We start from the raw sequence: 16937 nt of genomic DNA on the forward strand, positions 1-16937 counted from the left end.
GATTGCATTCACCTTAAAAATAACAAATAAAAGCCCTGGCCGTTTTTCAAACTAATTTATTTTTGGGGTTGTTTTTTGAATTAATTATTTTTTGAAACCTCAGTTTTTCAAATTAATTAATTTTATGGGGTTGTTTTTTTTTTTATTTTTTTTTTCCCGGGTTTTTCAAATATTTTTCTTGGGTTGTTTTTTAATTTTTTTTTCTTCTTCGTTTTTTCAAATTGATTAATTTTTGGCGTTGTTTTTTGAATTAATTATTTTACAAAACTCCGTTTTTCAAATTAATTAATTTTGGGGTTTTTTTTTTAATTATATATTTTTTCCTCAGCACGGCCCACCAACGGGAAAATTTTAATTTTAAAAACGAGCAAGCAGTAAGGAAGCTTATTGCATTCACCTTAAAAATAAAAAAAGCCCTGGCCGTTTTTCAAATTACCCAAAAACCTCTATTTCAACGCATGGCGTTCTATTTTTCAAACTTTCCCCCATAGTGCCGTTCAATTAGAGGTTGCCGCTCTGTTTTTCGACTAGCTGGTCAGAATTTTGAGAAGATGCGGTAAATTTTATGGATGAAAAGAGAAACCAGGTAACATATACATATTTATTTAACAAAAGGCACAAATTCAAGGCGATTACTGGTAAGTAATTACAAATTCACTGGTGAAAATCAAGTGACACGTCGCTGTTGTAGCTGTCCTCGTCATTCGCATCACCTTCCGTATCAGCGTCGAGTGTCTGAGTGAGTTCACGGTCATCGTCGCCAGCATTGGCTCGCGCTTGCTGGAGAAGTTGCAAACCAGGAACGACCTGGAGTACAGGGGAGTCATCACAGCCTTTGTTGACTGGTGTAGGCAAAACCACCTCTACATCAACACCAGTAAGACAAAGGAAATGGTCATCGATTTTCGGAGGAATCCTCAACAGACCACTCAGGTGAACATCCAGGGTACAGACATTGAAATCGTGGAGAATTTTAAGTACCTGGGTGTTCACCTCAACAACAAACGAGACTGGTCCACAAACATAGATGCCCTGTACAAAAGGGGCCAGAGCCGCCTCTACCTACTGAGGAGTCTACGGTCCTTTGGAGTGTGCAGGACACTGCTGAGGACTTTCTACGACACTGTGGTGGCATCTACAGTGTTTTAGGCAGTGCTCTGTTGGGGATGCGGGAGCACGGAGAGGGACAGGAACAGGCTGAATAAGCTGGTCAGGAGGGCCAGCTCTGTTCTGGGCTGTCATCTGGACTCTGTGGAGGAAGTGGGAGAGTGGAGAATGCTGACCAGGATGATGTCCATCATGGACAGCACCTCCCACCTCCTGCATGAGTCTGTGGAGTCCCTCCGAAGCTCCTTTAGCAATAGACTGCGGCACCCTCATTGCAGGAAGGAGCGCTTCCGCAGATCCTTCCTCCCATCAGCTGTCAGGCTCTTTAACAAAAAAATGGCTGAGTGTTGAGACCTACCGTATGCATGCATGTATATTTATGTGTATGTATGTATATATGAGCTAAGCAACACGCTTATTTATTTATATATTTATTCATGTATTTATTTATTAACTTACTTTTACCTATTTATTTATGTCTAAAATGCCTTTCCTATTCCTGCATCCTCACCCTCTTGCTACTGTGACAACAAAATTTCCCGAATACGGGATGAATAAAGTTATCCAATCCAATCCAAACCAATCTGAATCGGGCCGTCTGACCTGAAACAATGGATCTGGCAATCCTTCGAGTCGTCGAGAGCGTTGGCCAGTCCGCATCCCTTGAACGACTTAATGATTAGATCCTTCGGCAGATGATCCCAAGCATCGACAATCCATTTCAAATAAACTTCCATTGTTGGTGCTAATATGTTGCCAAATTTGGCGTATGGTGTCTCTTTTCGCCGTGCAACATCCAGTTCTTGTAGAACTGTCGGACTTTGGCCTTGAATGGGGCGTTCCAGTAGAACTCGGGGCCTGTATAAATTTGGTGCAGCCTCCTGGAATCACGGCCACCTGAATATGGAGCTTCTTTAATTGCTACTTGGTGGCATCGCTAATGTGACAACAGTAGGAATCCCAGGCAAGAAAGCGCTTGCCATCTGACCACCTTCTCAGGTTGAGAAAAACCTCTATTTCACCGGCATGCCGCTCCATTTTTCAAACTTTCCCCCATAGTGACATTCAATTAGAGGTGCCGTTTTTTGGGTGGGGGGTTTTCCAAGATGGCGCCGTCAAGTGGCATCTGGTGGCCGTAGCTCTGTCCACTCTTATTTGTTTTTCGTGTTTTACAGCCTTTCTTTCTTTTTTTATTACATTTTAATATTTCTTAATACATTCCTTTTTACTTTACTTTGTACTTTACACTTTTTACTTAAATGTTTTTACAACGTTCTTAGTTCTGTTAGCCTGGCTTCTTTCTGCTACTTCTTTTTTGGAACCATTCAGCCATGCTTATGCTGTCATACACATGGGATTAGCTGTGAACAATACGCAGCAGAAGGAGCAACACCTCAATGCCGCTGGAAATCCGGAGCTGGACAAAAGGGGCGGGAGAAGAAGTGACGCTTTCATCGCCAATCATTCCATCTAGTATTATGGGGAAAGTGAGATACCTCCCCGATAAGATGGAAGATCTGTCGGCGCTTACCAGGCCGGAAACGGAGTCGAGGGGTTGTACTCTGCTCCTGTTGATTCTTCAGCTCCAGACTACTGAGGGACTGTGCGAATAAGCTTTGGAAGAGTGACTCTGCATATTTTCAACCTCGGTCACAGTCTGCAGAAGTTCCCCATCTGGTGGAAGACCTCCTGTGTGTGGTTCCAGTTTTATCCAACTCTACAACGTTTTTCCCTTGTGTCTGTATCCGTTTTTGCTACTCCAACCAAGATGGCGCCGCTCAAGTGGCAGCTGGTAGCGGTAGCTCTGTCCGCTCTTGCTCATTTTGTTTTTGCTGCTTTTTTAATCTTTTTTTAATTGCATTTTAATATTTCTTAATGCTTTCCCATATACGTACTTTGCGCTTTTTGCGTTGTTGTTCTGCGACCTTTGCGACTCGGCCCCACCCATCGCCTGGCTTGGTTTCTTTGTGCTAGTCCTAGATGTCTTTGGAGCTGTTCAGCCGTGCCTCCGCTGTCATGCATGCAGGATCAGCTGTAAGCAGTAGACGATAGTGCCGGGAGAAGAGGCAACGCTCCAGACCGAGCATTCCATCATTGTTATGGGAGCGTGAGATCTCTCCCTGGTCAGATGGAGGAGCTGCCGGTGCTTGCTGGGCTGCTTGTGTGCTTTGAAGGCCCCACCGGCCTCTCCACTGCTCATTAGGTGATAGGACAGCTTAGGAGGATCTAGGCAAGGAAGATGATCTTTAAAACCTCCAGACTACTGAGGGACTGTGCGGTAACCTCAGTCTCAGTCTGCAGAACGTCCCCACCTTGTGGACTTCCTATGTGTGGCTCTAGTTTTTTACCTACGTCTACAATGTCTTCTTGTGTGTCTTGTGTCTGTCTGCTACTGAAATAAAGTTCTAACCTAATCCAACCTAACCTAATTGGAGGTGCCGTTCAATTATAGGGTGCCGTTCTATTTTTCAATTCTTCCACCAAGGTGCCGTTTTATTAGAGGTGCTGTTCTATTATAGGGTGCCGTTCTATTTTTCAATTCTTCCACCAAGGTGCCATTTTATTAGAGGTGCCGTTCAAATAGAGGTTCCGCTCAAATAAAGGTTTTACGGTAATTTATTTTTAATTAAAAAAACAACCCCAAAAATAAATTAATTTGGAAAAATGGCCAGGGCTTTTTTTTTATTAATAAGGTGAATGCAATAAGCGTCCGACAAGGTTTATGCACATTTGGAAAAGTTTAGAAACATTTTTTTTTAATTATCCATCATTTTAAAATTCTTGCTGCCACCAGGTCTAAAAATACCTATACTTTTGTAATTCTATCCCGCTCTACTTAAGTATTTTTTTAATCTCAATTTTTTAGGAAAATATCAATTTCTTTGCACAAATACATTATTTTAACAATACAATGATTTCCAAATTACTAATACAATTAACATACCTGTCAACCTCTGCCGATAACTGCCCTTATAAATGATTATTGATTCCCCTTACAAACCCCAAAAAAACCTTACAAACACCGTACGACTCGTACGGTGTTTGTAAGGTTTTTTTGGGGTTTGTAAGGGGAATCAATAATCATTTATAAGGGCAGTTATCGGCAGAGGTTGACAGGTATGAATTAATGAGTAGCACTATGGAGTGCTTTAGTAATATTAATAAAATATCATTATTTAAAAAGCCCTTTACGAATTCCAAATTTCCCTTCTACAAAATAAAGCCAGATGGGTTTATTTGATTTCTTCTCATTTACCTTACCATTTTGTCACCTTGGTTTTATGTGATTGAGCCCCTTCCAAATACAGGCTCAGTTAACATCCAATCCCACTGGACCAGTAAAGAACAGAGCCACTATTTCATCTGACTTCTCCATTTACCCATCTCCATCCTGCAGTCTCCAACTAATTAGAATACAAAGATGCCTTTGACAAGTGTCTGGTGACCGGCTCAGCATTTCAAAGATTTTCAGCGTGCTTCAGGATGTTCGGTCCATGCCAGTCAAGTTTTAAGTGTTTCAGTTCTCAGATTCTGTGTTCGCAGTGTTAGTGTTCTAGAGATGATCAACAAAAAATAGACAAGACATTATTGAAGTTTAAATGGTTAATTCTCTTTATTCGCAAGGGAAAGGACAATTTACTCGTGATCTGACTCAAGCTAAAAGCTCTCTCTCCTTCAGCCCAAAGTGGGCGTTAATTTGAATATTAGTGGGTGGGTTTAAGTTACATAGGAACATCTTATGCCCTTAGCTAGTTTGATCAATTCGGTCAACCCTCTGGCTTGGGGGAAGGACAGTTTTACGATCCCGCGCCCCCTGGACAACTGCCAGATTCAGGAACTGTTTGTTTACAAAATAAACACTAGTGAGTTTTAACTTGAACATCTTTTAGGGCAAAGATCTCTAGATATAACTATTCGCTCTGAACTATAAGAGCAGGATATTTGGCCACAGGTCAGGAAAAGTTTTACAATGCTTGTTTCTCTTTGAACAGCTTTTACAACTGCCAGAACACAGGAACAATTGTTTATAATGCAAACACCAAGGCCTCATGCTGTGGTCACACATTACTGTGACCCAGTGGCGGGCGTCTGGCAAATAATATTGTCCAGAATCCTGTCGTGGAGTTGGTGGTAGTGCGCGCGAGAATCTTGCGCTTGACCTCTTCGTGCGCTTGGAGCACCCGCAATTCGTTCAGTGACCTTGTCAAATTTGCAAATCCAGTGTTGCTCCAAACACCATCTCAATCGGTGGCAAATAACAAGAACTCACAGCAATACAATTTGCAGTGTTCCTCGGAGCCCTGAGCCAGGGGTAGCGCTCGTGTTAGCAAACTGAAAGTGGCGGACAAACCCTTTTCCCGGTTGTATCAGGCTTGCTAGCTTCGGAGTTGACCACCCTTTCTTAATGATGTCCATTTTTTCTGGAAAAGTCAGTCTTGAAAATGGCTTTGTCAGCAAATCTGCAACCAAATCCATTTGTTTTCCTCTGTCGGCCATTGTGGGTAGAGTTTGCGAGCCCCTGGCTCGCTCACTCTGGCTTTGGCCCGCCTACTCCATCTCTAGCCAATCATAATTGGTGAGAGCGATGACGTATCCCTACGCCTGCGAGAAGGCCTTGGTGTCGCCAAATCTAATTCTGATTGGTTAAAGCAACAGTTCTATTGACGCTTGTTTTATGCAGCAGAGCCTGCAGAACTGATTGTGAAGGCATTGAGGCAGATTTCTGACCCTGGCAAAAAATTATGGCTGAAATGTGATTGGTTAAATGCTTCAATATGAAAACACACATCTGGAAGCAGTGCAACCAGGGGGAAAGCAATGAAAGGAAGCTGAGAGACAATTTGGAATTATTTATTAAGTATTCATGGGCAAAATATAATTAACATCAGTCTGTGATTCAGATATTTCTTAGGCCAGAAGAGAAGGCCCCGAAGGCCCTGACGGCATACCACTGCTGTGACCAGGCTACACAAACCAATGTTCAAATAGAAGAAATCACTTTAATCAGCAGGCATGAAACCATATATGTTTACATTCTGGCAGGAATGTGTATTTTGAATAGATCACAAAGGGGAATGTATATTTTGAATGTATCACAAAGATCAAACAATCATTAATTCTTTGAGAGATCCATGATGCCAAGACAAGTTTATTTTAAGTCTTTTTTTTAAATAGGTAACTAGCACAAAACAACTCCAGGCAAAATTGTGACTTGAATGTGCGTTAGAATAATACTTTCTGCCTAAATATAGGCGATACACCCCTTGAAATAACATTAAATCTAAAGTGAATTGCAGTGGGGGTCGGTGCATTTTCTCGTAGTGCCTTCAACGTATCAATCCAACCCTCAAAAACTATTTTATGGCTATAAAACCTCTACTGCAGCTAGAGCTGCGACACATAAAAAATAATCAATAAATCAATGCACAAACATGGGGTAAAATCCACTTCCTAGCAGCATTTCATGGTTAAATACAAATACTGGAGCTTTTCAGACATTAAAACCAGGCCAGGGGGGCGATTTTCCCGGGAAAAGACAGCGATGAACGTCAATGGCGTATGGGCAAACATTGCCCGAAAATGGGGTAAAATCCAGCCGAAAACAGCATTTATTGATTAAATACAAATACTGGAGCTTTTTAGACATCAGAACCGGGCCCGGAGTATCATTTCCCCGGTAAAAAGACAGCGATGAACGTCGATACGTCCATACGTGAAATGACAAAAAATGCACTAAAATTAGGTAAAATCCACTTCCTAGCAGTATTTATTGATTGAATACAAATACTGGAGCTTTTGAGACATTACAACCAGGCCATGGGGGTGATTTCCTCGGGAAAAGACAGCGATGGACGTCAATGGCGAAACGGCAAAAATTAAACTGGGGTAAAATCCACATCCTAGCAGCATTTAGTGATTAAATACAAACACTGGAGCTTAAATACAAACACTGGAGCTTTTCAGATATCAGAACCGGGCCCACAATTGAAATATTATTTAGGAATAAAGCCATATTATACTCACCAAAAATTCTTTTTAACTGTACACAATATCCATCCTCCTTTCTTTCTCCCTTCTTTCCTATCGCCATCGAAGCTAATGATGAAAGTCGAGCCTGTCCTGTCATTTTTCCGGCATAGTCCGTTTTGAAAATGGCTTTAAATCAACACAACAATATATTTGCTTGTGCAGCTAAGTTAGCGCACTGAAAGTGGCGCACACACAATTTTCCCGGCTGTAACAGGCTCAAAATCAAGAAAAATCAAATCAAAATCAAGAAAAAAAGCCAGGAATTTCAATCCACAACAAAGTCTTGCTAGCTTTCTTAATGATGTCCATTTTTTCTGGGAAAGTCTGTCTGGAAAATAGCTTTGTGAGCAAATCTGCAACAGAATCCATTTGTTTTTGTTTCTGTCGGCCATTGTGGGTGGAGTTTGCGATCTCTGGCTGCCTCACTATGACTTTGGCCCGCCTACTAGCCAATCATGGTTGGTGAAAGCAATGACGTATCCCAGCCAGCAAAATGTGAAAGCGTATGAAAAAGCATTGTGGGGTTGCCAACTCGAAATCTGATTGGTTAAAAGCAACAGTCTAGTTTAATGCAGCAGAGCCCGCAGAACTGATTGTGAAGGCTTTGAGGCAGATCTGATCTGGCAACAAATAATGGCTGAAATGGGGGAACCTATCCCAGCTAAGTACAGGCACTAGGCAGGGGACACCCTGAATCGCTGGCCAGCCAGTTTCAGGGCAGAAGGAGACGGACAAGCTTTCACGTTCACACTCATACCTAGGGGCAATTTAGAGTGTTCAATCAGCCTACCACCCTGAAGGTTATAATTTATTTTTTCCTTCATGTCTGATTACTTGACTGCATTTTTGTAAAGGCAGATCTCAGATCATTCTATATTCATAACAAATATCAATTTAAGACTTTAAAAATAGAACAAAGCTGGGTATCAATATCACACAGGAAGGATCAGTCATATGCTTCCCTTTCTGAGCAGCTGTTGTTTTGTTGACTAAAGTGACGACAAAAAGCTCCCACTGGCAATCCCAGAGCTGGGCTACAATTACAGTACTTAGATGGCCAAAGACAGAGGATTCCTATGTTACTCAACACTCACACACAGAGTATTTAGTGCACTCAGATAATTCAAATATATACACGAACAGATGAATAATCTGAGACAGACTAATATGCATTTACCCATTTCCTCATTAAAGATTTGAATGCCTGCTAAATTTTGTATAGCTCCATCATCAAAAAAGGCTCCCTTGGAGAGTTTCCATTTTAGCCCTTTGTATCAAGGTAATGAAACATGCTATAGAGCTGTGGTGGGCAAACTATTCCACAAAGGGCCGCAGTGGGTGCAGGTTTTCATTCCAACCCATAAATTGGACACCTTTTCACCAATCTGGTGTTCTACAAGTGCAGTCAGTGGATTGCAGTCAGATGCTTCTTGTTTGTTGCAGAAATCTCATTGGTCAAAGTGTCTGTGCAGTCGATTGGAACAAAAACCTGCACCCACAACGGCCCTCGAGGACCAGTTTGCCAACCCCTGGCCCATACGCTACTGGTCAAATGTTCGGGTTGGTCACCTTGACAGTGTGTTTTACATGAAATTTCAAACTTACATTTATCAAATCAGTTGCAAAATCCTACTATCTTCATCTAACATTGCCTACTACTCCCACTTATCTGAGGACAGTTCATGAGTGCAACAAATTCTGGTTCTGAGTCAATGTTAGGTTGTGTGCGCAGTTGGGCCGATATCAGGGAAGCAGGTGGACACATGGGAGTGGGCGAAACTAAGGTTTTCTATAAACAAATAGGGGAAAATGAAAAAGTATAACTGAAACCAAACCCACGGGTAAAACACGAGGGGTTCGAGGAGCATGGGGACTTGGAGGACGTAACCAGAGCAGGCAAGATGAGAAGAGGACAAAGCTCGTACAGGACAGATGATCTGCTGAAGTTTGACTAGGCACAGAGTTTAAATAGACAGGCATTGGTTGAGAAGACCATCAGAAGCACCTGGGTGACATTAGAGGCACCGAGCAGAAGAGACCAGGGTTGGAAAACAACAGGTGTACTCAATGGGCAATTAAAAGGACAAGCCAAGCCAAAGGGAAAAAGCCGGGACAACCCAATTCACCTATTGACCTTGCAATCATCAGGTTCCATGCATGTTTGTTTTTCTAAAAGGACACCAATAACAACAATGTGTTCAAGTCTAAACAATTTATTGACAGAGGAGTAAAATACAGCTCACTGAGTCCACACTACGATCATTTCCTTAGCAGAGATGTGTAGAATGATAAAGACCTCCGATTGGTCAACAGTTCATTAAGTTTCTGGCTCTATCCAGAGATATGGGAAGAGTTAAGTCTGCAGTCAGTCGCCATAAAGTCTGGTCTTGGTCGCAGAGGTCCTCCACTCGCTGGCTTCATGTAATCATACCATGTTGCCCTTGTGACCTCTGGTAGGCGCAGTGGTCCACGGCTATGTTTCATCTGCTCAAATAAATTGCCTCAACTTTCTTATAGCATACTTTACTGTAATGTCACTTTTAGATGATTATACTGGTTCCTTCCTTTAATACCTAACAGCCAGTCTCTCAAGCTTTTCTTGGGTCGACCTCGAGGCCTCTTCCCACTCAGGGGCGGAATCAGAGCTGCCAACCTCTATCGACCTCATTTCAGGAGTACCCTTGTCCCATTTCCGGAGTATTTTCGGCGTGAATGCGATTTACGCAAAATCGATATAAAATGTAAAAAAAAAATAAGACTAGGACAATTTAAATCAAACTGTTATTATCTTGTTTTTACATTAATTGGAATATTGTGTTTTTGCAAACTATTGAAAAAGTACAGCAATATGAAAATAAGTATAAAAAAGTGAACAAAGTATAATTTGTTGATCATTTATTGGCAAATTCCAATTTCCACAACATTAACATAAGTTTTTCTGCTGGACCCTTACCAACACTTGCATGTTGTGAGATGTGTAAATGTCGGTCCTTTTGGAGACGGTGTCAACATGGGATATTTCGCCGAATAAGAAACAATAAAGTTCTGTGAGTGTCTGGACTTGATAAGTGCTGTGTGCTCCTACTTGAACTTTCTTTAGAGCAGGGGAGTCCAACTCCGGGCCTCGAGAGCCCCTATCCAGTCTGTTTTCCATATCTCCCTCCTCTACCACACCTGAATCAAATGATCAACCCATCAGCAAGCAGTCCAGAAGCTTGATACCGATCCAGATTATTTGATTCAGGTGTGTTGGTGGAGGGAGATATGGAAAACAGACCGGACAGGGGCTCTCGAGGACTGGACTTGGGCACCCCTGCTTTAGAACAACCCCGGAAATGATAGGATTTTTTCAAAGCAAAAGACTGGTGGTTTAGTCAGCCTTAATAATACTTACTTCCTTTATGAAAAAAAAAACGAAAACGAAAATGTTAAAGCGATAGTCGCACAAGACGGATCTTTCGTCAGAACTTGTAACTCGGATCATTCACAATGCACTCAAATTACCGAATTCTTCCTGTTTGCACAGCAGTTGAATCAAAGTGGCGGAAGCCGTAGCGATGGTGTGAATTTCGAGGCATTTAAATTGGAAATTTTGTACTTTCCCGAAATGGCTGCTTCAAAAAAAAATCTTTGGGTATTTCCAGAGTTTAGGGAGGTTGTCCAGAGTCCCGGAGTTTTCATTGCATGGTCATTTGAATTCGCACATTAGCTAAATATTTAGTTGAGAGAGAGAGGATTTATATTTAGGATTTAGATTTGACATTTAGATTTAGGACCAAATATGAGAAAATGTTTCCGTCTTTTTAACCGATAGTTGTTTGTCTCATGCAACCTAAAGTTAACTGGAATAGGCTCCAGTACAGTACCCCGGCAACTCTTGTGAGGATAAGCGGAACAGAAAATTAATGAATGGTTTATTGACAAGCTCTTTAGTGATATATCTGAAAAGTGAATTAATGAGTCAATTAGTTTCTGAATTCGTTGCAACTGTTGTTTGGACAGCACTCATTTAGATTGTTCAATCAGGTTGGCCTTGTGCCGGAGTGAGTTTCTGCTTTTTGTCTAATCACAGTTGCCAATGTTGAAAGATTTATGACCCCTCAAATGTGGAAAGCCAATGGCTCAATAAACAATTTACTGCTTTTACTTTATTGACCTACGGATAGCACTTTACTAAATTAGCAAACAATCACTGATACTTTTCTGTAATTGAAACTTTTATATTGTAAGTTGGATGCCACCCCCGGATGACGTGTTTCCTCTTGGCCACCCTCCAAAAAGACTACTGTATTTTCTCACATATAATCCGTATTTGTAATTTAAGAAAAATTATGACTGAATCAAGGGTATGCCTTATATGCGCACAAGACTTGCTGTACTCTTTTTCACCAGTAGATGCCAGCAAAGTAACATTTACTATTTGTTGGTTATTTTCTGTTTTGCAGGGTCAAAACAACCATTACTGGATGAAGTAATTCCTTATGATATTGACCCTAATAGTGTGCTTGTGATTCCTACAATATCTCAGAAATACCACTTGCAATGATTTTCCCTTCAAAGTAACACATTTGTACTCCCTTTTGAAACCATGAATATGGATGAGAAAATTGTGAATCAGGGTGCGGCTTATACGCGAGAAATTGTACAATTCAATGATTTTAAGGCAATTTTAAGGATGCGGCTTATACGCGAGAAATTGTAAAATTCAGTGATTTTAAGGCAATTTCACAGATTTGCCTTATACACAGGGGGGGGGGGGTGCAGGTGTGACTTCTCCTATATGACCTGCTCGTTGCCTTGTTCTCGACTTGGAATAAATTGACAACGTTTCTGTAAGTCATTGTTAGACTTTTTTTTTTCTTCAAGTTATGAAATTTCGTCAGATCGTGGTTAAAATGAAATAAAAGTGCAACATTTGGCTAAAAGTCAATCGTCAACCGTCTTCTGTATCCAAAATGATCATCTGGCAAGTTCTCCTTCAAACATGACATGTCAAGAGTAGCTGTGAGTCTCCTAAGAAATGATGCCTGTTTTGCCCAAACAACCATTAGGCGTTCTGCGTAATAAGGGCCGCCTATACATTTTGGGGGAAAAATGAAGACTTTTACTTCTCTTGAGGAGGAGCTATGTTTCCTGGATTCGATGGGGGTGACTGAATTAGAGCGGGGAGGTGGTGTGCATAAAAGGTGGAGGTAGTATGTGGGATTGACATTTTCAGCAACTCCCACCTGCAAGATATTCAGAAAACCACTCTGTAAGTCTTTTTAACTAGGGAATGACCATATAACATTATTACAAAAAAAGCTCGGAAAGAAGAATTTTGCATATCATCCTCCTTGAATTTTTGTTTAGTATGCACATAAGAGGAACATACCGTACACAACACATGTACTTCATACAATATGCCCCTGAAAGTATGAGGATATGCCGTTGACATTTCTCTGTCACTACAGCTTTCGAGAGTAACCCTGCCTACACTTTTCTATCCAACACACATAACATAGACAGCTGCCAGGTTACTCTGTGCTCTACCCTGTCTGCAGACCTCAGCCTCTTTATTTCCAATAAAAGCCAAACTGGATCTCATGACAATGGGAATCCCTGGGTCAAATAGCTACTTGTCACACGTTGGCAGAATTGTGCGTGATAGAATGGCAGCCATTTTGATCTGTTAAATCCCTCAGGAATGGCTTGTGATGGAAAGGTTCAAGATAGAACTACTCAACCACACTTTGTCCCGCCGTGACCCCAACGTGTGCACAGGAGAAAGTGTGTGTGTCGCGGGGTTTAGCACCATTTTGGAGATAATGCCAATCTTAGCAGCTGTCAAGTGTGAGATGAGCAAAGAGGTCTGTTGGCTAACTGTTACATTCCTTCTTGGGCCAGCACAGAAGAGGAGTAATGCAGAAATGGAAAATAAACAGTCGCTGGAGAAATCACTTGGTACCTGATAACAATGTATAGAGAAGCTCCAACAAATGCAGGTCGTGTGTGGGAGTTTTATTTTTAAACAGTTTACACAAAATACAACAATATAACCTACATTGAGAAATAAAAAAGGATCCAATCTATTAGTTTTTTTTTTGGGGGGGGGGTGGAATCTGGATTTGTCCAAAAATCTTGAAACTCTCAGATATAACAACTCTCTGAACAATGCACATCACACCAGATTCCATTAAATTGTTTAACTGTTTATTATATATTTCATGATTTTACACGTAGATTTTACACTTTTTCAACAAGACAAAAAGGTTCAAATAACAATGGGCTATAAGCTAAAATGAATGGTTTTCTGACCTTTCAGTGATACTGAGGCCACTAGAAAGATGTTGCCAGACGATAACATGGCCAACTATTAACACCTGATTTTATGATGTAATTTGATTTACCAGGGGGCGGCCAGGTGGAGCAAGTGTTTAGCTCGTTGGCCTCACAACTCTGGGGTCCTGGGTTCAAATCCAGGTCACGTCCACCTGTGTGGAGTTCGCATGTTCTGCGTGGGCCTGTGTGGGTTTCCTCCAGGTACTCCGGTTTCATCCCACATTCCAAAAACATGCATGGTAGGCTGATTGGACACTCTAAATTGCCCCTTGGTATGGGTGTGAGTGTGCACGGTTGTCCGTCTCCTTGTGCCCTGCGATCGGCTCGCCAGCGCCTCTGGCCCGGAGTCAGCTGGGATAGGCTCCAGCACCCCAACGCAACCCTAATGAGGATAAAGCGGTTCAGAAAATTAGATGAGACGACACTATGGAGTGGATGTTTGGAGTTGTGTCCAGGAAGCACATGCCAGCATGATAAATTGAAGCTTTATTTGGACTCAATTTAGAAGCCTTCAATGTTTTATTTTCAAAAGTCAACTACATTGTATTCATATTGTGCATAGCTTCACCCCTATACTGTTACACATGCCTCTAAACAAGAGATGACACATGCATTGTTTTCGAAGCAATTGTAATCCACATTGTATCTACAATAATGTACTAAAAATAACTAGAGGCTTTTTATGGTTATGCATAAGAGATAGACTCAGACCAGATTGTGGAAAATAAAACTTGATTGGTTGTTCATTTAAAAATGTGTGTGACATCATTTTGTTTGCATGTGAACTATGGGGCGGTCCACTGGGGTTGACTACTTTATTGGCAGACCCGGCCCCCCGTGAGGGCAGAAAGCTGGAGATAGACAAGAGAGAAGAAAACTAAAGAAGTGGCTTGCTTGGTAGACATTTTCAGACTAAAGACAAGACGCATTTTTGGAGCTCAAGACAAATACCTTTCATGTTTTCCTGTTTATGTTGAGAGCAGAGCAAGGAAAAGGTAATAAACCACTTTAAGCTCAAAGTGATGTGAGATGAAAATCATTTTTTTCTTTCTTAAGGTTGAGTGAATTATATCTGGGTTTGTGTAAAGTGATGATTGGTGAAAACGATGTACAATAGCAATGCAAGAACTCTACTTTTCTGTTTTCCTTTCAGGTGTGGCATCAGACAGGAGCAATTATTCATCCAGCCCGTCCCTCTTCACCTCAACTACTTCTATTTTGCCATCTGTCCGGTGTACTCCAACAGTCGCTGCCTCCCCACCACTGTCTCCTTCCGCACGCTGCCATGGATCGCTCGGTGCGGGAACTTTTCCTCAACTTTATGATTGTCTTAATCACTGTTCTTTTGATGTGGCTGCTGGTAAAAACATATCAGGACTAAAATGTGGATTGGAACATTTCCTCCAATCTCCCATTGGAGGAGATGAGAGGGGTTTAATGAAGTCATGGGTTCTGCTGCTCTTTTTGATCATGTCACTGATGTAGTGTTTACATCTATGGAAGGCTGCAATTTTGATGCAGTTAACCTATCAGAGGTATGCTGTTCTAGTATTATAAAAAGCCTTGAGTAACTTCAGAAGTCAGATATAAAAACTTTAAAAGATATTTCCAGCAATTAGAGGAAGTTAAACAGAATTTTAGAAACCACACAGGCATCTCTTTTTCGTTCATTACACTATGCAAATTCATTGTGTCCATATTTTCAAACAATGTTGTGTCATCAATAATCAGATGACAGATGATTTTATGCACTCACCCATGATGTTATATATCTGTCTGTATGTCATACTTTATAATTCTGTTTGACAGATTCTTCTAAAAATAATGTAAAAAGGGTTATTGCTCATTTCTTGCTGAATATACACACTATGGTTGGTGTTTTCTAAGCTCAAGTATGTGTTTCAGGGCATATGAGACTCACACAAAGTTGCAGGATGTTACGGGTTCATCATTTATTATTTGTTTGACTGGATAAGAAAGTATGCATTTAGAAGGAACTGGTCAAGAGCACTGGGAGGGCACAACAGATAAAATGGTAAGTTTACACCATCGGCTTAGTCTCATAGCAATGTCTTTGTATAAATAAAATTAAATTATATGGTGGTGGCATGGTCCCTAGGTAATTAGCGTCACACTTTTGCGGTTGGGCTGTTCAATCCAGTGTAGTGTAAAATAAGTAGGAGGTGAAATATAACTGTTTTGGCTGAGTCCACATATGTGCAAAAGAGGCTTGGCCTAGTACGGGGGTCAGCAACCCGTGGCAATTTAGTGCTGCTCTAGTAGCTCTCTGGAGCTTTTTTAATTTTGAAAATAGAAAAAGATGGAGGAAGCAATTTTTTTTTTTTTTTAACAAGGTTTCTGTAAGAGGACAAACATTCTTATTGTTTTCCAATGCTGTGAAAATGTGTAGAATAAATATTAAATGTTGACAGTTCTGTAAACGAAGATTTGTGTCATAGCCTGCGCCACACATTTCTATCAGCAGGGTGGGATGACATGCAGGTGGCTGTTGTAGACAAAACAGCAGCTTTGTGTGTGTGATGGGGCATGGATCTCAAAGGGAAAAATATAAAAATAACAAACACAGTGGTTGGGAAACACTGCTCTGTATGATGCACTGCATGGAAAATAAACATTTAATCATTAAGACTCATTATGTGCCTCGTGGTGTAAAGGTTCACTCACCTGACTTTGTGGCGGGCAGGCATGGGCTCGATTCCCGCTGGTGGCGGTATGATTGTGAGTGCGTATGGTCCTTTGTCGCTCTGTGTGACCTATAGCTGACTGGCGATTGGTCAAGGGTGTAGTCTGCCTTTCGGCCGAAGTCAGCTGGGTTAGGCTCCAGCAACCCCCGCAACACTTTCAAGGATGCGGTGTATTTCGATGAATGAATGAATGGCTCATTATGTATTTATGGCCTACATAGACATTTTGATACTTGGCTAATATATCTAATACAGTGGTACCCAATGTTCCCTCTAATTTTTCGTTGGTCTGAGCAGAAAGACAACCTCCCTGAGCGCACTGAGTACCAGTGTGAGCGACATCATCGGTACTCAGATGATTCACCTAAAGACGTTTCGCCGACGGACGTTTGACAGACGGGCAGGTCGCCGAATGGACGTTCCGCCGAACGTTCATTCGGCCGAACGGAGGTTTCGCCGAAACGGGATTCGCGCGCTCGCCCCGCCCCCGGATCGTGTGTGTACAAGTTATTCAACCTCAGCCCGCGGGCCATATACGGCCCGTTAGGATTTTTAATCCGGCCCGCCGCCGGTGTTGTCCAAGTTATAGTAAAAATCAATGTTAGTCTACCATCAATGGCAGCCCAGGAATAAGCACTCTTGGGGGGGCATGACAGTCCGGGAATAAGCACTCTTGGGCGGGCAGATGTAGCAGAACTGAGCTGTAAAATGACAGCAATCGGGTCAAATCCATCCTAAAACAGCATTTAATGATTAAATACAAATACTGGAGCT

General features: G+C 41.6%; 1 protein-coding gene across 2 annotated transcripts in view; it reads left to right on the forward strand.

Moving 5' to 3' along the window:
• Positions 1-15903, forward strand: part of sln (sarcolipin) — a 16347-nt gene extending 444 nt beyond the window's left edge. Inside the window, exons 1-2 of one of the 2 annotated variants that reach the window (XR_013303577.1) lie at positions 14291-14453; positions 14612-14753. Coding sequence is in view for 1 of the 2 variants with exons in the window: in XM_077611498.1 (XP_077467624.1) it covers positions 14612-14839 (228 nt within the window). In the remaining variant the exon portion in view is untranslated. Of the gene's footprint in view, positions 1-14290; positions 14454-14611 lie in introns of those variants that run through there. The other variant, XM_077611498.1, reaches the window with a different exon arrangement.
• The last annotated feature ends 1034 nt before the right edge of the window (positions 15904-16937 follow it).

Source organism: Stigmatopora argus, chromosome 10 (genome assembly GCF_051989625.1).
Source record: "Stigmatopora argus isolate UIUO_Sarg chromosome 10, RoL_Sarg_1.0, whole genome shotgun sequence".
In the NCBI taxonomy this organism is placed as follows: Eukaryota; Metazoa; Chordata; class Actinopteri; order Syngnathiformes; family Syngnathidae; genus Stigmatopora; species Stigmatopora argus.